The sequence below is a fragment of the Neofelis nebulosa genome, chromosome X (assembly GCF_028018385.1).
Source record: "Neofelis nebulosa isolate mNeoNeb1 chromosome X, mNeoNeb1.pri, whole genome shotgun sequence".
In the NCBI taxonomy this organism is placed as follows: domain Eukaryota; kingdom Metazoa; phylum Chordata; class Mammalia; order Carnivora; family Felidae; genus Neofelis; species Neofelis nebulosa.
Genome location: NC_080800.1, coordinates 125444345 through 125468967, shown reverse-complemented (window position 1 = coordinate 125468967; position 24623 = coordinate 125444345). Strand labels below are relative to the sequence as shown.

Genomic DNA, 24623 nt, shown 5'->3' with positions numbered 1-24623 from the left:
GGCTCTGAGCTGTCAGCACAGAGCCTGACGTGGGGCTCGAACCCATGAACTGTGAGATCATGACCTGATCTGAAGTTGGATGCTCAACCGACTGAGCCACCCAGGCACCCCAAAAGATACTTTTTTAAAAATGTTCTTCATAAAGATGCCCCTGCCACTGGAAATAAATGTCCTCATTGTATTCTGGCACCACAATGGCTTGACATGTTTTATAATTTTTGTTTCATATGATTAAAATGGCTTGTGTGAAAGTGTAAACTAATTTCAACTGTACATTAATATTTCCAGTCTGCTTGAAAACTATGGATTCAAATATCTCAGGGTATGAGGAGGTCAATACGCAAAGCCTTGGGAAGGGAAAGGTGAGCAATGAAAGCCAGAGGCTTCTTAGGTCCAGAAGGCGCTCCCTTCCAATCCAAGAGAGGAAACACAACAACCCATAAGTGTAATTGCCATTATATATATTAATTTTATTTTCTCCTTTTGGCTATTTACAACCTTTATTTCAGCATATTTTTCAGAAGCATAATTTTATGTTTCTTCATGCTTTCCTTCTTTGAAGTCCAGACTGGTCAAGGTCTTTTTCATGCAAAAATGTACATTTAATGAGGACAAAGAGGGAACTGGGTCATCTTGGGGGGGTCTCTGCCATTCTGCATCCTTATGTAGCTCAGGACAGCAAGACATGTAGTTTTTCTTCTTGGTCCTTTCTTGGTTTTCTTGAAGACCTCCATGTTTGTGGATTTACTGTATTTGATCTGCCTCAGAATGGCACTGCCTTGCCTGTCCTCTGAAGAATTCTCTTGCACTGCCCGAAGTCAGGCACCACAGCCAGTTTCACTACACTCAGGCACCTTTAGTTCTGCTAATGACTATTGGCCCCAGGGATGCAGTCTGGCAAGATAGTGGGTGTAAAGTCTCACACATGTTAACAGAGGTGACCCTGACCAACTGAGGCTATTTCATAACTGAAATATATCAGAGAGACATTGTAACACCCTACCCCCTCCCTACCCTGAAAACACAACACTGACAATAAGGATTTCATATTGATCACAGGACACTATACAACAAACACAAATACACTGCACTTTCAATAGCACAAGTCAAGATTTCCTTTGATGCTCATCACCAAAGCAAGGTACCATGCAGGTGGATGGTTTAGCAAATGCATTCATTAGTTAAGAGCTCAAAGTGTTAGTTCTTTTAAGTACAGAATAAAGAAACCTCATTAGGAATGGCCATGGTCTCAGCAAAGTTCAGTTCTAAATATGCAAAGATACCACAGCCTTGCTATTAACAAGATGACACAAATTGTAAGAATACATTGTATAAGCTACAGTAAGACCCAATAGATCATTTGCTATCTCTGCAAAGGCACCCCACAGTGGCAGATGGAATGGGCAAGAATGGGTAGGAAACATATCACACATCCTCACAACAAAATGACACTCTGAAGAGACAGAGGATGCCCTTCCTGTGGTAGTGGTGGAGAAGGAATTCTAGAGGGAAAGTTAATGGGATAGCCCATGTGAGGAAAAGGAAGGAAAGCTGTGCAGAAAAGTGAAGTGAGGGTTGCTCCATCCCAAACTCAACAAGACCCTTCCCTCTGCTCAAGCTGTGAATTATCTTACCATAAGCACTCTCTGATTGGCTGGGGCTGAGAACGGCTCTGTGGGCTGAACCCTAGTAGTTCTAGTATCTAGCCCTGCTAGATACTCTGCACTTCAGAGTTACTTGGTGTGGGGTGAGGAGTGGGAGGGGATGTAGGCAGCTGGCTGAGGATAGGGCTTTACAATGACACTGACGACAGAACACACATAGAAGACAACAAGGGGAGATCTGGCAATTTTCAGGCTAAAATGACCAAGTCTGTGAAAAACTCAGAAGGTTCAAGTTTCTGCAAAGGTGTCATTGCCAAACCTCCACATCACCTTGACACTTAACCTCACGCAGTGTGAGTTGCAGTAGAGTTCAACTGCTCTCATTGCAGCACATTAGGGCAAGATGTTCTTTTTTTATTTTATTTATTTAGTTTTGGGAGAGAGAGAGAGAGAGTGTGAGCAAGGGAGGGGCAGAGAGGGAGACCCAGAATCCGAAGCAGGCTCCAGGCTCTGAGCTGTCAGCACAGAACCTGACGCGGGGCTCGAACTCACAAACTGCGAGATTGTGACCTGAGCCGAAGTCGGTCGCTCAACCGACTGAGCCACCCAGGTGCCCCCAAGATGTTCATTTTAAGGTATAAATATTTTATCTAGCTACGTGTATCTACAGACATATTTACAACTGGCCTCTATGCCCTTCGTCTGTGCTCTGAAGCTTTCCTATGCATTGCTGCCAGACCAATCTTCAAACCCACTTTCTGGTCCCCACTGCTCCAGTCTTTCTGTATGACATCACCCCAGATAAGCCACTCACTTCCTACAGGGCTCGAAGGTCCTCTAGGATCCTGGAAACACAAATTCAAATCAACCAACCAATGTTTAGGCTCCAGGAAGCAAGACTTTCAATAGCCATGATGGTAGCTTCAGATTTGGGGTCATTGCTCTCCTCCCAACCTGTATCTTTCTGCGAGATGTGTCCAAAAAGAAAGAGGCAATCTTAGATATTCCATTGGAAACTTTTTTGTTTTTAGCTGTTTTATCAGTTTGTGTGTGTGTGTGTATGTGCACGCGTGTGCATGCACATGAATGAGGGTAATCGTGTGTGATTGTGCATGTGAATATATATGTAGCTATATGTGAGTGTGCATGTCTCTGTGTATATATCCATTTATTGCTGAGGGTGAGTATCCATGTATGCGTGACTGTCTATGTCTCTGTGGGTGTGTATGTGTAGGAGGCTATATTTGTATGTTGTGTGTATAGAAAATAAGAGACATGGCAAGCTGGACCGATCTAGACAGTCAGTCCCTGGGGCTCCTTTGTACCTCTCTCCTTGGCCAATCCTCTCACCCCTATAACAATCTCTTTTCCTGGAGTGGGTAGGAGGAGGGATTTCTGGACTCCAAATCCAAGGTTGTCCAAAGATGCAGGATGGGTTATTACAGTGCCCCTAAAAGGGACCACTCCTACTGGCCATGCCTGCAGGCCTTTCCCAAGCACCTTTAGTTCTCTGCATCCAGTGCTACAGCTGATCCCCTGGGATATGTCTTCACATCACCCACCTGCTTTTGGCTGCCTTCAGCCCCCACACATGTTGGGCGTACAATGTGATTGCAATAAGGGAATAAGTTATAAAGGCTATATACAACTCCCTCTCCAGTTCTTTAGCTGTCCCCATCCATTGTCCACATATTTCTGTTCTTAATGCATCTTCAAGGAACCCCCCTCAATCTCTGTCTTTGTTATGCAAACATTCGTTTCAGGACAAAGCAAAATGCTCTGCACTCCCAGCTTATCTCACATTTGAGCACTTCCTACGTCAAGGCACTAAACTGTAACTTCCTGGGACTACATTCACTTCTCCTATGTCTTCTGTCCAGGCGACAGCACAGATGGGTAGAGGGAGGAGGAGAAGAATGGATGGGGGCCGGGAGACACTGCTCCCTGGAAGAAGGAATCGGAACGAAACAGTTAACCAGCCCGGCCAAATAAGGCCCCCCACATACGTGGAGGCCAAAGGAATTATGGTGGTTCCAGAAGAGCCACCAACAGGAAATAAATATGCTTTCAGGTGTATTTCCTTTCACACTCATTCAAATCAGATAAATTAACATAGGTATGCACATATGCTGTCATATACACACAGCACATACTCATGTGTGTACACACAAGCACACACACTCTTTCCTAGGGGTATGCACACACATACACGCATCCACATGTTGTTATATATACACTCTTACACACATCAATTTAGATTTACACTGATATACATAGAGCTGTACAGCTTCTCAAATGGTTGTATGTGCACACAAAATTGTTTTCATGCACACATACACTCAGCTATACACAGAAACACAAACACAGAAACACAGTTAAAAGGGTAGGTGGCTGAGGGGCTACGGGAGAGGCTGCCTAGGGAGGAAGGAGAAACACAGGCTGAGTGCTTGGCAAATCTTGTTCCCTGTGGCCTCTATTCATGAGGTGGAGCTGCTAAGAAAGTTGGAGTGCAGGCTACTTTCTGTTTCCCTTAGGAGCCCCACTGGGTGAGCAGTGCTCATGTTCCATGTGCTCAGTTCACACTCATTGGCTGGTTACTGGCCACTTCCAGCAGACATGTTCCAGGTGCTATCAAATGAGGTCTGGTGCCTGGCAGATAAGCAGAAACTGATGGAGCACCCCCATTTGTAAAGGGGCAAGGAGAAAGGGGAACACTTCAGTCGAGAGAGTTAAAAGGACAAGAAGAAGGAAGAGCAAGTGGAGTGGATCTACCACTCACTGGCTGCATGTCCCCAAGCATGATACATAAGCTCCATTTGTTCCCCTTGGAACACTGAAGACAATGTGCCTTGCCTTCCTGCCTCACTGGGCTCCTGTGAGGGTGTGACACTGTGATGGGTCAGTGAGCTTGTTGACACTTGCTATGCACTAGACAAATAAGATTACTATATAGAGATTCACGACAATTGTTCATTTGCTGTTCTAGACCAGATGATGAAATAGCAAGTCAGAAATGTCCTGACCCTAGTCTTCATTTATCAAGTGCTTTCTCTGTAACTAGTGATCACGTCAGCATCTGACCTAGACAGGTGTACTCAGGCTGTGTTGTCAAGCACTATGAAGCAGAATATAGACAAGAGAAGTTCCAATCCCTCCAAAGATGCTAGTTCCATCTGGGTAATGTCCAAGTTGACCTCATCACCCCCTGTAAGCTCCTCCTGGAAACACGATCTTTCACTCTGACATCTCACTCAGTACCCCTACCCACTCATATTCCACTCCCAACCTCATGCCACAATGCCACACTCAAAATACAACAGAAAAAATAGTGGGGAAGAGGCACTTTCAAAGTTTCCCAAGTTCCCTAGTGCCATCCCCTTGCACTTTAAAGCCATGGCTAGCCCTTCCCCTGTGTACCTCTGTTCAACCTAGCTTGATTTTGTCCTGTAAAACCTTAATCAGGGGGTGAGCAAGACCATAATCCCTAGGAGGGAAAAACAGAAGAAAAAAAGTAACGAAAAAGAAAATTCAACACCTCGGGGGGACAGGAAAAACCCTTAGACATGTTTATGCATAGGACTTGGATGCTTCCTCCATCCCCCCCAACCTGGCTCTGTCCTCTGAACATTTCTAGGGGCTTTTCTGTGCTTAATAGATGGTAGAAGTCTTTGGAAAGGTGATAGTCTTCTAGCAGAAAAGGGAAATCAGTGTGCTATTTACCTCCAACTCCTCCTCAATACCTTTCCTTCCAGCCAGAACGCATCCTTTCCAACCACTCACCACCTCATGTTTACAAAGAGAAAGGTAGAACTGATTCAACTGCCCAAATAACCACAAAGTAAAATGAACAAAGAAAAGAAGGCAGAGTAGAATCAAGTGGAACCATGAAAAGAGCACTATGGGACTAATTGATATGATACACCCAGTAAACAATGTTGAACACCACAAAGGCAAGAGGGAAGAGGATCCGGGACCACCTGTCGACCTTAGGGACATAGTCAGGGTGAAAGAGCTTGGAGGACAACCCTTCACTGAAGGAGCACCCAGGACTCGGGGGGCAACTGTCATCAGACTCTGAGTTACTATCCTTGCCTTGGTCAAAGCCCATGAAATCATCAACATTAAGGCTCCAGGTGCTGTCAAGATCACACTCGAGTTGCTTCTCAAGGTCAAGGTAGCTGCTCTCAACTTTGATGTCATCAGGCAAGCTACAGATCTCATCAAGGTTGCTACGGATCTCATTAAGGTTGCTATGGATTTCATCAAGGCTATAGCTTGCCTCTTGCACACACCTGTGGCTGTGGAGAAGCAGATGCCTCCCACTAGGGCCACAGCCACGACTCTCATCTGAGCTCGAGTTCTCTTCAGGGTCTTCTGGGTCATGGGTCTCAGCATGGCCATGAGCCTCCACACAGTTGCGGATTTCAGTAGGAATAACACTGTCATCAATCTCAAAACCATTAAAGCGAACGCCATAGCTGTGCAGGGCCTGCTCTGAGGTGGAGGGGAGATCGCTCAGGCTTTCTCTAGAGGCCATCCAGGCCTGCTCTGAGAGAGAAGATAGTGAGCTGAGGCTTTCTGAGGTGGCCAGTGGGGCCTGCTCTGGGATGGAGGTCAAAGAGCTGAGGCTTTCAAGGCTTGCCAAACAGGCCTGTACTGGTGTGGAGAAAGGAGAGCCACCTTCATCTTCTATGCTAACCTGGTCATCCTTTAAGGGGATAGTAGGTAGACTTACGAAGTCAGGAGGTTCACATCCTACATGAATAAGCACTGGTGGTGGGGAGGGAGGAGGGAGAGGACTTTCCTCAACAGCAATTGCAATGTGATTGTTGATCTCTTCCACTGACAGAATCATCTCTTCCTGGGATCTCCGGCGTGCAAGGGGCTGAGGAACAAGACCGAAAGCCTGTTAGCATGTAAGGGAAATCCATGGTGGCTGCCAAGCCTGTGTCTCCCTGGGGCAGCTGCTCCCTCTGGAGTGCTGTGTGGTGGATGGAGGCAAGGACTCCTCAGGCAATGTGGCTGGGCTCCCTGTGAAGGAGGGGGTACTGCTGGACATTAATGTACTGCCAGCAACAAAAGTCTCAGCATGGCTTTGGGAACTGAAAGAGCAAAGGAAGGAGCGGTAGACCAACACCTCTGCTGCCTATCTTTTCCTTTCAGCCTGCCTGTGTTCCTCTTCCCTCTGGTTCCATCACCTGTCCTTGGAAAGTATGCTAAGTGGACTGGATTTGAAGTCAAAAGGTCTGGGAAAATCTAGTTCTGCCACTTACTGCTTTGTGACTTTAGGACAATGATTTGACCTGTAAAGGAGTGATGATAAATTGTTCTATTTGTTATCTGGTGTGTGTGTGTCTGTGTGTGTGTTTGAGCACACACACAGACACACACACATGTGCTGTGTGAGGCTAAAAGGAGCTAAGAAATGTGAAAGGGTCAAGTGCTAAACTTAGGTTGTAATATGTGCCCAATCTCTAATCAGGGAAAGCTGATTGTCAGTCAAAAAGCCAAACCTGCAGCATCAATTCTTGGTAGCGGTAGCGGGCCATGACTCTTCGGGCTCTCCTGTGTCGCCTGAGTCTGTGCCGGGATCCACCTCGGCTGTAGAAAAGATAGTTGATGTAGACATATTCCAGCAAGGACAGGAACACGAAGAAGAAGCATACAACCATGTAGATGTCAATGGCCTTAATACAGGAAACTTGGGGGAGTTTATCCCGCAGATGTGAGTTGATGGCATTCAGGATGAGCATTGAAGTCAGACCTGTAAAGAACATGGCAGGGTTAGGATCCTCAGGTGGCTGAAGTTCTTGGCAAGCCATCAGGTCCACATCCCACAGGAAGGGAGCAACGATCATCTCTGGGATAAGGAGGACTCTCAGCAAAATTCCTTCAACTCCCTAGGCCTGGGGACTTTGCTCAAGTGCTCTCTTTGCTCCTCCCTGCCCCCCCAGCTTTACACCCAGCCATGCTTTGATGATTCAGTGACTTCTCATTGTTCTTAGGGTCAAGTCCAAAATCTCCAGCCATGGTTTCACAGTGACTTACATCTCCAATCTCTTTTGCCTTCCAACACATAGGGATTCCTTTAGATCACATCCCTCAGAAAGGTTTGTGAGCCCTTAAAGTATTACACAAATGTTGAAGGCTTAATCCAACATGTGCTCCTAAAGAAGGAGGCCGAGGAGTCTGCCCCAAAGATGGTGATGGAAAACAAGACCTGGATGTGGGGCACACTGGGACCAGATAAACTTGGGAGCTGATCTCTTAGGCCCCTCCTTGGTACTGCTCAAAACCCTCTTGTTTTCCCCATTGCTTGGACATGCAGTTCTAACTGCTAAAATTGGAATCTCAAGGTCTTTCCAATTCAACCCTCCTGTCTTTCTGCTATTCTCCCTATTTCTCCAGCTCTTGCCCCAGGCCCTCTGTGATCTAGTCCCCTCTTAGGGCCCCTGTGCCTTTTAATAGCAATTTCCTGTTTTAGTGAATGACAAATCTTATGCTTCTGCCTCCCACAAGTCTTGAAAACCCAGTTTGAGCAACATTTTCTTGGTGTAGTTTTAGACAACAAGACCTGGGTCATTTCTTCCTCTAGAATCTCCTAGCATCTGTTGCTTCTCGGCCTTTTGGCTAAGATCAAGTGTAGAATCTCCTAGCATCTATCTTAGCATTCCATTAGACACTCATTGAGGGCAAGCTTCTCTGGAAGTCCTCTGATGCCTAGTAGGACATTTTGCTATGTTGCTCAATCTATGTTTATTGTATTAAATTTCTACACATCTTTAAAAAAAATTTTTTTTTAAATTTTTTTTTTTCAACGTTTTTTATTTATTTTTGGGACAGAGAGAGACAGAGCATGAACGGGGGAGGGGCAGAGAGAGAGGGAGACACAGATTCGGAAACAGGCTCCAGGCTCTGAGCCGTCAGCCCAGAGCCTGACGCGGGGCTCGAACTCACAGACCGCGAGATCGTGACCTGGCTGAAGTCGGACGCTTAACCGACTGCGCCACCCAGGCGCCCCTAAAAAAAATTTTTTAATGTTTATTTTTGAGAGAGAGAGAGACAGAGTGCAAGTGGGGGAGGGGCAGAGAGACACAGAATCTGAAGCAGGCTCTAAGCTTTGAGCTGTCAGCACAGAGCCCGATGTGGCACTCCAACTCACAGACTGTGAGATCATGACCTGAGCCGAAGTTGGACGCTTAACCGATTGAGCCACCCAGGCACCCCTGCTGTATTACATTTCTGATCTAAATTTATGACCTGTTCATTTATGTATCCAGCAAATAATGAATTCTAATACTTTGGGCCCAACATATCAAGATCCTATCCCTGTTGTTTTTTTTCACACTTGTCTCCAACATCAGTGTCTCTGCTAGGGATTGGCTGAGGACCTGTATAAATGCCTGTTGGGCAGGCACCATATTGCTTCCTTGCCTGTGCAGTCACATACCACTCCAGGTATTCCTTTCTTATTGTCAACTTTTTTTCTGAGCAAGATGATCCAAGTTCCTCCTCGGGATGAGGACAGGACCTACCAACTGTCACCCTGGCTGCAGAGGATTCATAGTTCATCCAAAACGATATCCAAGAGACAACAGTGGTGAGAACAGTAGGCCAATAGATCTGTACAAGGTAGCTGGTGACTTCCCTCTGGACCAGGAACCTCAGTATCAGACGTACATAGGAACCTGGCAAGGAGACATACTGGTATTAGGGTGGCAGGGCTGAGGGGATTTTCAGGGTGAAGTACAGGATGGAGGAGGGGAAGCTGATGGGCAGTTCAGCCTCTAATATTCCAGCCTGGGCAGTTTGTAGATCTGACCCTATTTGCTGCCTTAAGGCCAGTGACAGTGGCATGTAAGTAGGCCCATATGGCATAGTGAGTCTGTTCTCTCCTCCTTCCTTCCTCACTTGCTTCATGTCAACTGGAGTTTTGAAATGGGAGATACAGGATATTTCAAAGCTGCAAACAGATGGAGGGGGAGAGGCTGGCTTTAAGAGGAGGCCTATTTTTATCAGCAAAAGCATGAACCTTTTATACCTGTAGAGTGTCAAACCCAGCCAAGTGCTTCCACATCCATTTCCTCATTTTGAAGGGGGTTTTGGAAGGTGTACAGAGCCAGAAGGAAATAGGGCAGGAGTGCAGACGTCAAAGGCAGAGAGATGTCCAGGAGTTTACCAGGGTACAAAAGAGAGAAGAAATAGGAGAGAATATCAGACCCACCTGTGTAGAAAAACACCTCTTTGCTAGCCATTGTTTTCCCCAGGAAGCTGAACTGAGGAATGTGCAGCTTCTCAGTCCCCCGGATGGCATTCCCATTGCCTTCCCAGTATAATACAATGTCTTCAACCGTGTAGCCATCTGGGAGAGGGAAAGAAGCAGGTCAGTCTGAGAAAGCAGGCATAGGCAGATTTTACACCAGAGCAGTCTGTGGAACCCAAAGAATGGTTGGAACCTGCACATTTGGGGCACCTATGTGGTTTGCTGAGTCTGAGCACAGAAGAGGGGGGAACTTGGAAAGGGAATTCTCACTTTGGAATTTCTCAGCCAGGAAAGAAAGCAAACAGATGTGCTCCTGCACACTAGCTTGTACACAACTTCCCAATAGCAAGATACAATTTCCTCATGGGACTACTTACACATTAAAGTCCACCTTCTCCCAGATACTCTGTATATACCTCTGTCTGTCTGTCTGTCTGTCTACTGAGGAGAGAGAGAATGGGGAGGGATGGAGTAGGGGAAATATGCTATCCCTCTCACTCTCTACTCTGCTTTTGGTTTCTGGATAACCATAACCCCAAGTAGAAATGAGGGGCCTTGGAGGACATACGTACAGCTCTCTACTTCCAGCTTGCAGGTCTGCTTGTCCAGGGGGAATTTTTGCAGATTTAGGGAACAAGCTGCTGTGGTGGTAAGTCTGCAAAGGAAAAGCAGAAAGAAGGGAAAAGCGAATCAAGTTCAGGCAAAGAACCATTCCTGAGAAGGCTGCAGGGGTGTGCAGGAGAGAGGTACTCCAAGTGCTGACCCACCTAACACCTTCCCATACTGCCTACACTAGAACTGGGTCCTCCTCTCCCTCCAGTGTTTCTTTCCTTCTTTTTCCTCTTCCTTTCTCTCTAGAGGAAAGCTAAGTTGCACTTGTGGAGGGAGGGAAGAGGGAATGTATATGCCAACAAGTCTGGTAGGGCTTAAAGAACAGGTGTATGGCATGTCAGGAAGTCTCAGGGCATCAGAATGGGAAGGGCTTTTGAGGAAACTGGATGGAGAGACAGAAATTGGAGTTTCTTGCTGAAGAAGGAGCAAGGCTACATTGGAGCAGCTGATGTGCCAGATCCCATGTGGAGTGCCCGTATGTGTTGTGCAGGCATGGATGTGAGCTGTAGCCCAGGCCCACCTTTGGCTAGGAGAGGTGCTCCCATAGCACTCTCATCTCTGCGTATCTGCCTAAGTACATGGGCCACTGGAGCTGAGCAAATTGCCAGTAGTAGGTATAAATGGGTAGGAGGTATTAACATATCTAAGGTGGGTCATGCAGTGTTGGGCAGGGGCTTCAAGTTGCCAGGTGGTGCGTCTGTGGGAGGAATCTGAGGAAGGATCTTGGAGGAGCTAGGGAAGTGGGCGGAATGGCCTGTAGGAAAGAGGATAATTACAAACGTTCTCTGCAGCCTCCACTGGGAGGCTGTCCCCTATCCGTTATCCTGCCCTTCCCAGCTGCTAATCCCAGTATAGTCCCTTTCAACCCTTTAAGCAATTTCCATTTTGTACACTGGGTAGAGAAGTGTGTGTGTGTGTGTGTCTCCTTTCTATGAATCCTCCATGCAGCGTTTATCAGCTGAGGACCCCTTTTAATGAAACAGGTATGACCAGTCACTGTTCCTTGTAAGTTTTGTTCTTTAACTCTAGCACTTTGGGCCATGGAGAAAGAAGGGAGAAACAAAGGGATAGAACAGGAGCACCCAAGAGAAAGAGAGACTCAGAGACAGGGGCTGAACCCTGGCACAACTACCTTTTGGAAAAATTTTCTGAGCTACATTTATCTTTTATGCTTGTCTTAAGTGATAGTTTATAAGAGATGACGCTGTGGGGAGAGCCTTGGTGACCATATACTGTGCTATAAATAAGCCAGTGAGGATTTCCAGCATGTGCACATCCTATGTGTACAGAGCCATAGACAATAGACATATATTGCACACCGTGGGCTCCCCTGCATGATGCAAATATGACCAATGGCAGAGATTGGTCCCCTTCCCTCATTACATATGGGCTTCAGCATTCATTTGTCTCCCTCCCTCACTGCATGGAAGAGAAGAGAAACAAAGATAAATAACAGAATGTATAGAATGCTAAAGTGGAGGGAGAGCTCTTCGAGTTGAGATAATCAAGGAGGATTTCTTGACAAAGAGACCATTTAAGTTAGGGATTGAAAGATGGGCAAGGTGTGGGGACAGGACAGCCAAGGATGGTTGTGGAAAGCTCTGAAGGTTTCACTTTGACTACTGGGTAGGATGAGTGAGGGGGCAGCACAAGACAGATGTGGAAAGCCGTGGGCTCCTTTGTGTGTCTCTTACAGTTTGTTTACGGGATACTCGTTCGGAAGAAGGAAGCCTGTGAGGATGGTCCTCAAGTGCTTGGGGAAACTCACCGGATGCCATATCGCACTGTTCCATCTGGATGAAGCTGAAACACACGATTTTCCACAGTCACATCATGCACAAAAGCATCCTTGCTATTTAAAAAGTAGCAGTCAGGGACCCACAACTTCTCTAGCATCCGATAGTCCAGGGTCAAGTTCAGGTTGGTTTCATAGTATGCTAAACGTGGATCTTTCCAGGTCTGATGAAAAAACATTGTGATCGTATAGTCCTGGGGAGAGAAAGGTGAATCCCAGCTGTAAGTGAGGTTGTCCTCCTCTCCATCCTCACAGTGTGTGTGTGTGCATGAAGGTGTATGAAATATATCACAAATATAGACAAGTACTGAAATATGTAAGAATGTTAAATGTTAAAAATGAACTTAAAAAAAAAGAATAACTGAAATTCATGTAATTAAAATCCAGGTTAATAAATGAAACATTACCAATAACTTTAAGTTTCAATGTGTTCCTTCTAGCAGTATCCATTATCTTAGATCTTAATGATAATAGCTCTGTTGCTGTTTGTTAGAATTCTGTTGTCTATGTGTGTATTTCTAGGAAACATTGCTTGGACCCATTTTTAAATTTCTTTTCCAAATGGAATTACACTGTATGTATTATATTTGTGAGATTCATTCAAGTTGATGTCTGTTAATAAAATTTGTTCATATGAATATACTACATATACACCACTCTGTGAACACATGATACATACCCAAATCAACATGAAATAAGAATTATGAAGTGAAAGTTCAAGTTTACACCCACACTGCGGACAGATGAGATTTCTCAATGCTCCTGCCTGGCCAGCTCCTGCCTGGTATGGTCTGACTTTTGACTTTTGCCAATCTGGTGGGTATGTGATGGATTCTTGCTCTGGTCTTAGTTTGCACTTCACTGACTAATAATAAAGTCAAGTATGTTTTCACATATTTGCTACTTGGTTTTCTTCACAAATTTTCTAATCATTTTTTCTTTTTTTTAAAATGTTGATTTATTTTTGAGAGAGAGAGAGGAGAGAGAGAGAGAGAAAGAACACACATGTGAGCGGGAGAGGGACAGAGAGAGAGGGGACAGAGATGGGGAGAGATGTGCAACTCAAACCCATGAACCAGGAATGGTGGCCTGAGCTGAATCAGGTGCTCAACCAACTGAGCCACCCAGGCACTCCTCTAGTCATTTTTCTATCATTTTCAAAATATTCTTATTAATTCACAGGAATTATGTATACTTTCAATATCAGTTCTTTGTGTTGCAGATATCTCAGTCCACTCTGACTTATCCTTTTATACTTGTTATACTGGTTTTGTCTGTTTTGCAAAACAGAAGTTCCAGAAGTTTTGGCTAGATAGAATTTAAAATAGTTTAAATTACCAGTATTTATTTTTATGGTTTTATGCTTTCTGCTTTCTATGTCTTTTTATTTATTTTTTTAAAAGGGCTGTGTAACTTTTTTTAAAAAAAGTTTATTTTTGAGAGAGAGAGCATGTGTAAGCAGGGGAGGGGCAAAGAGAGAGGAGACAGAGAATCCCAAGCACTGTGCTATAAGCACAGACCCAGATGCGGGGCTCAAACTCAGAAACTGCAATATCATGACCTGAGCTGACATCAAGAGATGGGCGCTCAACTGGCTGAGCCACCCAGGGTCCCCTCTATGTCTTTTTAAACAAGTCCTACCACAAAGACACAAACACAGTATTCTATATTATCTTTTAAACACTTCATAAGCCTTTCGCTATTAGGTCTATAATCCATTTGGATTTATTTATTTTTTGTTCCAGTGGCTATAGTTTACGAAACCTACCATGTTCATCTATGTGGGCTCTGTTGTGAGTCAGAACAATTGGAGTTGGCTTATGACTCTGCTCCTTGCCACGTGTCCCTTGTCCCCAGGCCCATGGCTGAAGGTGACACACTTACCATAGTCATTTCTGAGATCTGTTCAATACTGGAGACATAGATAGATACTCCCACAGGCACAGGGGCACCTACAAATGGGAAGACACTATTACATGCAGGGTATGATAAAGCATGCACTCAGGAGCAAGATTGCCTGGGTTTGGACCCCATCTTGACACTTACTAGATGTGTGACCCTGAATAAGTTTCTTAACCTCCATACTGTTTTTCAGAGTGGCTGATGTTCCTCAAAAAGTTACAAATAGAACTGCCCTATGATCCAGCAACTGCATTACTAGGTATTTACCCAAAGAATACAAAAATACTAATTTGAAGGGATACATGTGCCTCAATGTCTACAGCAGCATTATCTGTAGTAGCTAAACTATGGAAACATCCTAAGTGTCCACTGACTGATAAATGGATAAAGAAGATACAGTATACATACACGTCCAAATGTATATATAGGTGCTAAGTCACTTTCTCAAGGCACTGATAGGTTTTTATATCTTAACGTATTTGTCAGAGTTCTTCACTGATGACCCACTTTTTACAGAGGCAAGTATGATGCCAGAATAAATTTATATATATATATATATATGAATTGCCATATTAAATGAGATTGTTTATAAAACATAACCACACACACACACACACACACACAGAGGAATATTACTCAGCCATAAAAAACGAGTGAAATCTTGCCATTTTCAATAACATGGATGGAGCTAGAGAGTACTATGCTAAGCAAAATAAGTCAGTCAGAGAAAGACAAATACCATATGATTTCACCCATATGCGGAATTTAAGAAACAAATGAGCAAAGGGAAAAAAGAGGAATAGAGGAAAACCAAGAAACAGTCTCTTAACTCTCGAGAACACAGTGATGATTACCAGAGAGGAGGGGGAAAATAGGTGATGGGGACTATGGAGTGCACTTGTTGAGATGAGCACTGGGTGATGTATAGAAATGTTGAATCACTAGATTGTACACCTGAAACTAATATTACACCGTATGTTAACTATACTGGAATTTAAATAAAAATTACCAAAAAAAAAAAAGTTACCTAATCTCTCTGAGTGCAAGTTTCCTCATGGGTAAAATAGGGATAATGATAGCACTGATCTCATAATTAACGCAAGCTAAGCTCTTACAGCTGGGCCTCACCCATATGATGAAGGGAAGGGGTCATGGTAAGACAAAGAGAAAATATGGAGATGAAGCACTCTTTTTTCAAATGGTTTTCTGATAAAAACTCAAGAGCAATGAGCCCAAAAACAGAGCTAAGATTTGTGGTGTGTATGAACATATTTGTGTGAGTGCAGGTAAGTGTGTCCATATGTGAGTTAGTATGTGTCTTTGTGTGAATGAATGTGTGAGTTGTGCACATGAGTGTATGTGAGCATATTCACATACATGAGCAAATCTGTGATTGTGTTCACATGCAGGTGACTATGCCAGTGTACATACACGAGAGTATTGAGGATGTCTGCCTGTAAACGATTTGTGTGCTTAAGTGTGCTGTGTGTCAGTAAATGTGTGTTCATATGCAAATGAATTTGTATTTGTGTGTTTGAGTGTGCAACTATGGGTGAGTGAATGTGTGACCGTATGAGTGTATGTGAGCTTGTTAATGTGCAAGGGAATGTGTGAACATGGGTGTATTTGTGAACTTATTTGTGTGTGTAAATGTGTGAGGATATGTATGTGAGCATGTCCATGCCTATAAGTGAATTTGTGTGTTCATGTGTGAGTGAATGCATGAACATGTTTGTATGATTGTATATACTGCATGTAAGTAAATGTGTAAGCACATGCAAGCATGTAGGCAGGTTGATGTGTGGGAGTGTATGAATGTGCTCATGTGCAAGTGAATGTGTGAACATGTATATATTTGTGTGTGTGAGCAAATTTCTATGTTCATATATGTTAGCATGTTAATGTATGAGTACATTCATGTGTGTGAGTGAATTGGTGTTTTCATGTATGTGAGCATGTTTGTGTGTCAGTAAATGTGTGAACATGTACATGTGTGGATGTGACCATGTCTGCATGTATAAATATTGAAATATTCAAGTGTTTTGTGGGAGTAAATGTGTATGTCTATGAATATGAGTGCATTCATATGCAAGTGTGGGTGAATGTGTGAATCTATGTGTGTTTGTGAGGTAGCAAATATGTGAACGTGTATGTATTGAAGTGTATTGTGTGGGAGTAAACATGTGGGTTGTCTGAGTCTGTTCACATGTGAATGTATTTGTATTTACATGTGAATGTAATGTATTCATAAGCATGTCCATGTGTGAGTAAATGCATGCTCATGTTTGTATGTTAAAGTTGTGTTTACATGAGTGTATGTGAATGTTTGTGTGTTGGATGGATGTGTCTGTGTGTATGAATATGCTCATGTGTCAGTCTGTGTGTGGGCATGTTAAGTGCATGTGTGAGGGAATGTGTAATTGAATGTGTTTGTGTGAGTGAATGTTTAGGAAGGTAAGTGAACTTCTGAGTGTGTGACTGTATGTGTCTGTGTCATTGTGCATGAGCATGCTTGTTGTGTAATATGTGAGTTGTTTGCATATGTGACCTTATTTGTATGCAAGTTTTAAGTGTGATTAGTAATCATACTTATATTCTCACACTCATCATACTTATATATGTGGGGATATAAGTCTATGTAAGCACATTTATGTGCTTGAGTGGATGTGTGAGCATGTTTGTGTGTGATTGAATATGAGCATACATGAGTGTGCTGGTGTGTAATTGAATGTGTGACCATGCTGATGTGCAAGTGAATCCATGAACATATTCACATATGTTAGTGTGTCATTGTGCAGGTATAAGTGAATGTGTGAATATATCTGTGCATGTGGATATGGATGTGCCTTAATGTGTGAGCCTGTTTGTGTGAATTGGTAAATATGTGAGCATGTTCATGTGTATGAGCAAGCTCATGTGTGGGTGAATGCATGAGCCTGCTTGCATGCAATCATGTTAATGTGCATGTGTAAGCACGTGCACATCAGTGTATGTGCAAGCATTTTTTGTATGTGGACGAATAGGAGTTATTTATGTGTATGGATGAATATCTGAACATGTTAATGCGTGTATGTCCATGTGTGTGAATATCCAAGCATGTGTGTGTGTGTGCATGTTTCTATGTGTGTGAGTGAATTTGGCAGTGTTTGTACATGGGAGCATGTTTGTATGCAAGTATGAGTGAATGTGGGAGCAGAGGCATATGAATTTATGTGTGTGAATAAATTTTTGAGTGTGCTTGTGAGAATATGTTCATGTGTGTATGTGAATGTGTAAGCATGTTTTGTATGTACACAGATGTGTGCACACGTGTAAATATGTGAGTGCAGGTAAGCATGTATACTGAACTTATGAGTGAATGAACTTGTGAGTTTATTCCTGTGAGTGCATGTGTGAGGATGTCTGTGTATGTTAATATGTGTGTTTGAATGTGTGTCTGTATGAGTGTATTTCTGCCTCCTGCTTTCTTTTTTGGGCCTAGGTGTTAGCACTGCCCATTCAAATGTGACAATGGATGTGAAAATATGTAGTAAACTATATAGTGCTGTGGAAAAACACTTTTTGCTGTTTCCTATTGGCTCAAAGCTGTCTTCACCTGGCTCCACAGCTAAGCCATTATTCTATATGTATTACACCACACTGCTGCTATGGGTACATGTGTGACACTTGCAATTTACCTGCTGGCTTCACTGCAGGCTGATGGCCCAGAAGCTGAGCAGAAAAGAGGGAAAAGGCTTATCCTATCCCAATGCTTCAGTGACCTAGGATTGGGCATCAGCATTTGAATGGCAGCTGAGAAGTAAATGGGCCTTTCTGAGAGGCCACAGCCCAGACTCCACCATTTAGGGCTATTGTGAATGATCCCCAGCACTGTATGTAGTGATAGAGGTCTCTAGAAATGTAGTTCTTTATTATAGCTTGTCAGGCTCCTTACATGCCTTTAGAGAGTGGAAAGTGTGTTAAGCAGGCAACAAGTCCTAGAGGGGCCATCCATCCCCCGACACCTCACTCTTGGGTCAGGCTTCTCATCTTACACCATTTTGTGCCAATCAGGCAGCCCCATCCCTTACAGTGGAATTCTGGGGGACCTGAACCCTAAAGGGCCAAGACATAGCCCTGTGCAAGGGGCAACTGGGAGCTGAAATGTAGTCCATAAGTCCTGGCCTGGGTATGTAGCCTGGAGGAAGGAAACCTGGAACTATTTTCTAATTTACTCACCTAGAGGGGACACCTTATGAGAGATTAGCCAAGGTATCCCATGGAGGGGAACAAAAATTTTCCAGATAAGGTGTGTAAATGCTATCTGTGTGGTGATGGCCTCAGCCCCATATTCCTTCCTGATGGGCTCAGGAAGGCAGAGAGGGGTTAACCACTTCCTCCCTCTTGGAAATTTTGCTACCCCAAGTCCTTGTCCTCCCTAGCAGCCATCAGAGTACCAGAGGAAAAGCAGATAAATGGAGGAATGGTGAAGATGTCCCACTCATTCCTTCACTCTGTGCCTACATTGTGCCAGGTGAGGAACTAGGTGAAGTCTTCAGGGACCTGCCTTTTGCAATACTGTAGAATCCCACTTCTCTTGCCCAGAAAGAAGCAGCTTTGTTAACTTCCCCTGGCTCTTCCTTCTCCTCCTCCTCTCAAGGGAGTAATAAGGCTCCCACAGCCTTATTACTGACCCACTGAACCTGACCACAGTTAGGTGAGGCCTCTACATGTGGGGTGTGTGTATGTGTGTGTGTCTGTCCTTGAATCTCTATATCACTTCAGACACAGAGGGGAATTTGATTCTGTGTCTAGTGGGAAGCATTACAGGGAGTCCTGGCTTACCCCAAAGGTGAAACCCTGGACCCAGTGTCTCATTGATTGGCAACCCCCTCCCTGCCCTATATAACAGTCCCAGACTGAGCCTGTAGTGCCTTCTTCTCTCTAAATGCTAGAAGGTCCTGCATTGTCCTTGCTCTCGCACCTTCATCTACTGTTTGGCCAAATCAAGGACCCATCTTTCCTCATACACCCCAGGTGTACATGCCCATAAAGCTTAGTGTACTCAGGTTAGGAATCAGGTGTAAACAAATTTGAGTTAGCTCAAAAGACACTGCTGCGGTGCCTTGGAGAGACTGGACCAGCCTCACCAGACAATCCCCAGAGGGTGGTCCTTGCCCCTGCTCCCTCCCCCTGATGCTGGATGCCTGTAGGGATGGCAATCTGAAACAGTGGGAAGGGTGTGCTTGGTGTACATGAATGGCTGTTGGGTAGCCTTTGCTGAGAAACACGAAAATGAAGAAAGGAGAAAGTGTAGTAGCTACTCCCTTGACAGCCACCAGTGCTTGGTGCAGCTGTTCAAAAACCATTGTCACTCAACAGAGTGCTGGCTGTGCTCTAGCATCTGAATGTCCACACTGAAAAAGCCTCACTTCTGCCCTCTCCACTCCAGCTTTCTAATGCCCAGTGCACACTCACCTTACTTAGATCCAGGACTGCACCTTCTGTCCTGAGACTCAGAGGGAGCAACACAGCAAAAGCAGCACCAGTTAAATGTCCCACTTCCAAAGCCTGGGGCCTTGTTTTTCCAGGTGGCTTTCCCAGCAAATCACAGCACCCCCAGAATCCTGTTACTGGTCTACTACAATGTACACTTCCTAGCTGTGGGCCCTTTAGAGTGGAGGCATTGTGTTTTTGGAAGACTTCTATTCCTATGTACAAATGTGAATCATTAGCATTCATTAACCCCTTAGAGTAGGTGTCTAGGTCTACCACCTGCAGGAAGTGGAGTGCTTTCTTCCACTTAGCCACTCTGATTTTTAGCTTTCTGTTTCCTTTGAGCTGAAATGTGACTAACTCCTATTTAGTGACTAACTCCCCTTCCTTTTGTCTGTCCTTGGTCTAGGTTTCTCGGGTGGTCCCTGGAGAATGCTACTCCTTTTCTGTGGGGTTGGACTAGAATGCCTGTCCCCTAAAGCTGTGTGATTGAGCCCAGTCACCCTTTCCAAGGGTGGGGGCTAGGCAGGAATTAGAGGAGAAACTTATATATTGGCTTTGTGTTTCAGTTCCCTTATCATTTCTCATCTTTGTGCTTGAGGTCTGAGTGCTAGGCTAAGGGTTATATTTGGCAGTTAAATAAAGCCATCAAAACTCTGAGAGGTGATCAGGCTGGATTTATAAAGATCACACTGACTTGAATGTGTTGAATGAAAATGAACTTGGTGGAAGCTAAAGGCTTTGGTAAGGGGTGGCAGAGGTGGAAGTGCCTGGGACCTCGGTGGGTAAAGTAAACTAGACAGAGAAGACCATGCCTTAGTTTTGAACTAGCTGAATGGGGCAACTGTCCAAAGTGCAAAGAATGTGTGCTCAAGTAGAAGAATGTGTGCCCTCCCCACGAATGTAGCAGAAAACTCTAGTGCACAGTCCATTTCTTAGTTACTGCTTCTCCAGCCACACCCGGGAGTGCACTTCAGGCTGTTATAAGGGAAGGGGCAGAAAGGCCCCTTGCATAAGAAGGCAGAGAAGTGGAAGAGCAGAGCAGAAGGCCTGGGGGTTGGGGCCCTGAAAGTGCTCAGCTGACGGTCTCCCACAGTCAGGAATGTGGGGTCTGGAGAGGCAAAAGTGTTGAGCCTGGGGAGTGCCAATGGGCAGCAGGACTGAGTGGAGCTGTCTTGTTGCATCCATCTCAGTTCTATTCCATGTCACACAAAGGCTTCTAGTATCTGGTTGTGTCTTACCTCCAAAATTTGGCCTCAGACGGACATCATATCTCGACAGCACCCTGTCCAAAATCTTGTGAACCACAGCTTCATTTGCACAATTTTTGCTGAAACAGAGAAATCATCAGTAAATGCTGGTCATCAGTAAATGCCACATTGCTTCTCAGAGGACAAACAGCAAAGAGCACCCCAGATGTCAACTTGTCAGGGCCTTCTTTTCTCCTGTACACATGCAGACATGTACAGTCATACATGTACACATTTCTCCCCACTCCTCTCCCTCCCTAGAGTGAGTCAGCCAGAAGCGCAGCAGTGACGCAGACTCCTCTTTTCCCCCTCCCCCCCTTCCGCTTTTATCCAGAGAATGGGGCACAAAGACTGGATACTTGTTACCAGGCAGGATTGGGGAGGAGCGGGGCATGACGAGAGGAGACAGTAGGGGAGGTAGAGAAGGGAGGGAATGGGCAAGTTCCGGCCCTGGGATAAACACATTACTTCAGCCCCTTAAGAAGGCCCACCTTGCCATCAGCCTGGATGAAGCTTTCCAGGTTGGTGAAAGTCCTTCCGGGGCACCTGACTGGCTCAGGAAAGGTCATATTCCACCCTCAGTGACCCCCCTGAGCCTCAGTGACATTTCCCCTACCTGGGCTAGGACCAGGCATTTTGTGGTCACATCTATGTAAATCTTGTGTTTATACAACTCTGTTTTTAAGACTTGATATATGGCACATGACAGAGAGGGGGGGGGAGGGAGAGAAAGAGAGAGACAGAGAGAGAGAACTCTGCTCATGTAGCAAAGATTTAAGACCCTCACCCAACCAAACTGTTTAGATTTTGGGGGTTCAAGGGCTGTCTTCCAAAAGACATGTATTCTGAGAGCAGACATCTCTATGGCTAAGCATATGCTTCCAGCCTAGACGTGTTTTGAGTGAGCCCATGTTAAGTGGATCCAGCTCAGCCTTGCAGACAGCTGGCCTTTCTAGAAGTCTCTGAGGTTCATCCGATTCACCTAGACCTTCAGTAGGGCTCTTTCCAGAAAAGGGGTTTGTGAATGAGAATAGGCCCTGGGCTTCACTATAATTTTTAGGATCTCTGACACATCCACCAGGGAACGTCAGCCCCTGAAAATCTGTGTGTGTGTGTGTGTGTGTGTGTGCGCGCGCACGCACGCACATGCGGATGTGTGTGTGTGTGTGTGTGTGAGAGAGAGAGAGAGAGAGAGAGAGAGAGAAAGAGAGAGAGAGAGAGAGAGTTCACTAGCGCAGTCTGGTATGTTGGGTTGAGGACACTGCAGGGCTGTCTGCTGGAACCTTGCCCAACTATCCCCCCCACCTTTTTTTCTGAATACATGTTCATTTCTGGTTTGTCATTAAAAAAATTATTTGTAATCATCTTTAATTACAGAATTTCATTTTGCATTACTCCAAAGTGTACACATGCATTATTCCCGAATTAAAGCAATGCATTCCCGCCTGTTTAGTACCACACATTACCCATATGCCAGAGCTCAGGATCCATGGCCACTGCAAACACACATTTCTGTGTGATCTACATGTAAAGACTGACTGTTTAATATCTCTTCAGATATTTGCAGCCCCAAACAAACTTGAAATCAAACAGAAAAAACAAAAAACAAAAAACAAAAAACAAACCCTGAATCTTCAAATGTTTTCACAGGACTAAGTACAAAAGCACACCCATCTCAGGCCACACAGGCTATACGGTTATGCAGCTACTGATCCCACTGTCTGGGCTCCGATGAGGTTGAGTCAATAATTTCTATCTGCAGCATTGGAAAAGGTCACTCACCGTTCAACACACATACAAACACACGCACGCGCCTCAGGGAACAGATTAAAATCCGGACTCAAACAGGTGTCTGTACTGTCTATGTTTTGTGAGTTGTCCATCACCCTGTACTGCTCCCCCTCCCAGTCCCCAGGTGCCAGTGGAAATGACTCGGAAAACCTGCCCAGTGCCTTAGTCCCGAGGGTGGATGGCAGACCCTGGGTTGAGGGTCCTCCGCCCGTGGCTGCAGTTAGGGCACACGCGGGGCTCTGTCAGGCGCCGCGGCAACAGGTGGGCTGAAGCACAGAGCTCTATCTCTACCGGTCGCCCCCACTTCCATCCCATCTCCCTCCAGGGACCGGACGGGCAGGACCCGCGCGCCATGACTCGGCTGCAAGCTGGGTTCAAGATACCCCAGCCCGCTCCGTCCAAGAGGCCCGAGGTGGCCCGCCGGTCCCTGTCGCCGCCATGCCCAGGCTGGCGGCACCCGCTTACCAGTCGAAGAGGTTCAAGATGACTTCGGGCACAGTGGGGGAGAGCTCGAAGTGGAATTTTGGGGTGGGACTGGGGTCGTTGCCCTCCGCGAGCCAGGTCCTGATGAGTAGCAGGAACACGGTGACTCGCAGCATCCCTCTGATACCCATGACCGCGCAGATCGGGGCTGGAAGGCGCGAGAGACGGCAGTTCACAGCTGGGGAAAGGGACGGGGTGGAGGCAGTGCGGGGCCAGAGGGAGCTGGGGGTCGCTAGGAGTCTCTAAGGAGACAGTAGCGAGTGTATGGGAAGCAAGGAGCGCGGGGGTTGAGCGGGAGCCCAGAGCCCAGGAGGAGCAGCCCCCAGCAGCTCTGCTCGACGCGGCAGCCCCGGGGCGCAACCCGCCGCTGCGAAGTGCGCTCCGTCTGCAACCGCTCCTGGTTGCGACTGGACTCCGAGCCTGGATTCCGGCTGGCTCCGCCCACTCCGACGGCAACACTGACCGAACCAATCCAGTGGGGGCCTGGAGCCGCACAAAAAGGCGCGCGCTGACGCCTCCGCCCTCACCCCGCACGCCGCCCGGCCCCCCTCCCCTTCAGGCCTCTGCAGTTGTCCCCTGGCCAGCTTCAGACACAGACAGGGGCGGGGCCGGGCCGGGAGAGGAGGACGGGATCCGGCTGCTGGGGACGGGACACAGATCCTTGACTTTGGGCACCCAGTGGGTCTTGCTCTTTCTATCTGCAAAAATGCAAAGTGTACGTTCCTCTTGGAATAGCGTGTACTCAACAGTTTGTTTGTAGTTGTTGTTTTTGTTGTTTTTTTTGCGGTGGCTGGAGTGAGGTGATTTGAATGCCTTGACTGAATTTGCATTCTGAAAGAGCTGGACACATTTGGACATCAGAAAATGTCTGATGCTCATTCCCAAACCCTTGACCCACAAGTAATTCCACGTGCTTTTCTTCTTCGTGGGGTGGAAGGGGATCACGAGTGGGTTTTATGACAGAGCTCTGACCATGCAGGATTGGAAATTGGATTACATCAGGCTGGAAATTGGATTCCAGGAGCCCAAGACTTTTCTTAAAGACTTTAGTATCTCAGCGTGCTCTTGATACCAAGTTCAGGTCCCTGGGACAAAGCTCCCGGAACAGGAAGCGTTCACCAATCTGGATAACCTGGATCACTCTGAGACGTGACTCTGTCCCATAGCCAGGGCATGCAGAGTTGAAGTGAGGGTCCAGGGCTGACACCTTGGAAGGGGAAAGAAAGCAAAGGCCAGTATTTCAGATATTGAAGGGAGTTAGCCTTTGAAGAGCAGTCCACTTCAATGCTTTTGCATTCTGGCCCCATCACATGGAAAAACCTGAAATTTTGACTAGAGGGCTCTTATTCTTCCTACTACCTCAAACACTGTCCTATGAAACGAAAGGATATCAGAGGATAAGGAAATTCTGCCACTTAATCCCCTGTGCCTTTCCTATCTTTGACGCA

At 45.7% G+C, this 24623-nt stretch overlaps 1 protein-coding gene and 1 pseudogene across 1 annotated transcript; one reads left to right on the top strand and one right to left on the bottom strand.

Moving 5' to 3' along the window:
- Positions 1–2409: 2409 nt before the first annotated feature.
- GABRQ (gamma-aminobutyric acid type A receptor subunit theta) lies at positions 2410–23550 on the bottom strand. Its single transcript, XM_058713318.1, has 9 exons — positions 23158–23550; positions 20893–20981; positions 14159–14226; positions 12248–12468; positions 10440–10522; positions 9829–9966; positions 9140–9292; positions 7118–7368; positions 2410–6489 (listed from the first exon to the last, which is right to left on the bottom strand). The coding sequence occupies exons 1-9, from the start codon at positions 23304–23306 to the stop codon at positions 5509–5511; spliced, it is 2133 nt and encodes a 710-aa protein (XP_058569301.1). The 5' UTR covers positions 23307–23550; the 3' UTR covers positions 2410–5508.
- Positions 8215–8379, top strand: LOC131503361 (U2 spliceosomal RNA; annotated as a pseudogene).
- Positions 23551–24623: the final 1073 nt, after the last annotated feature.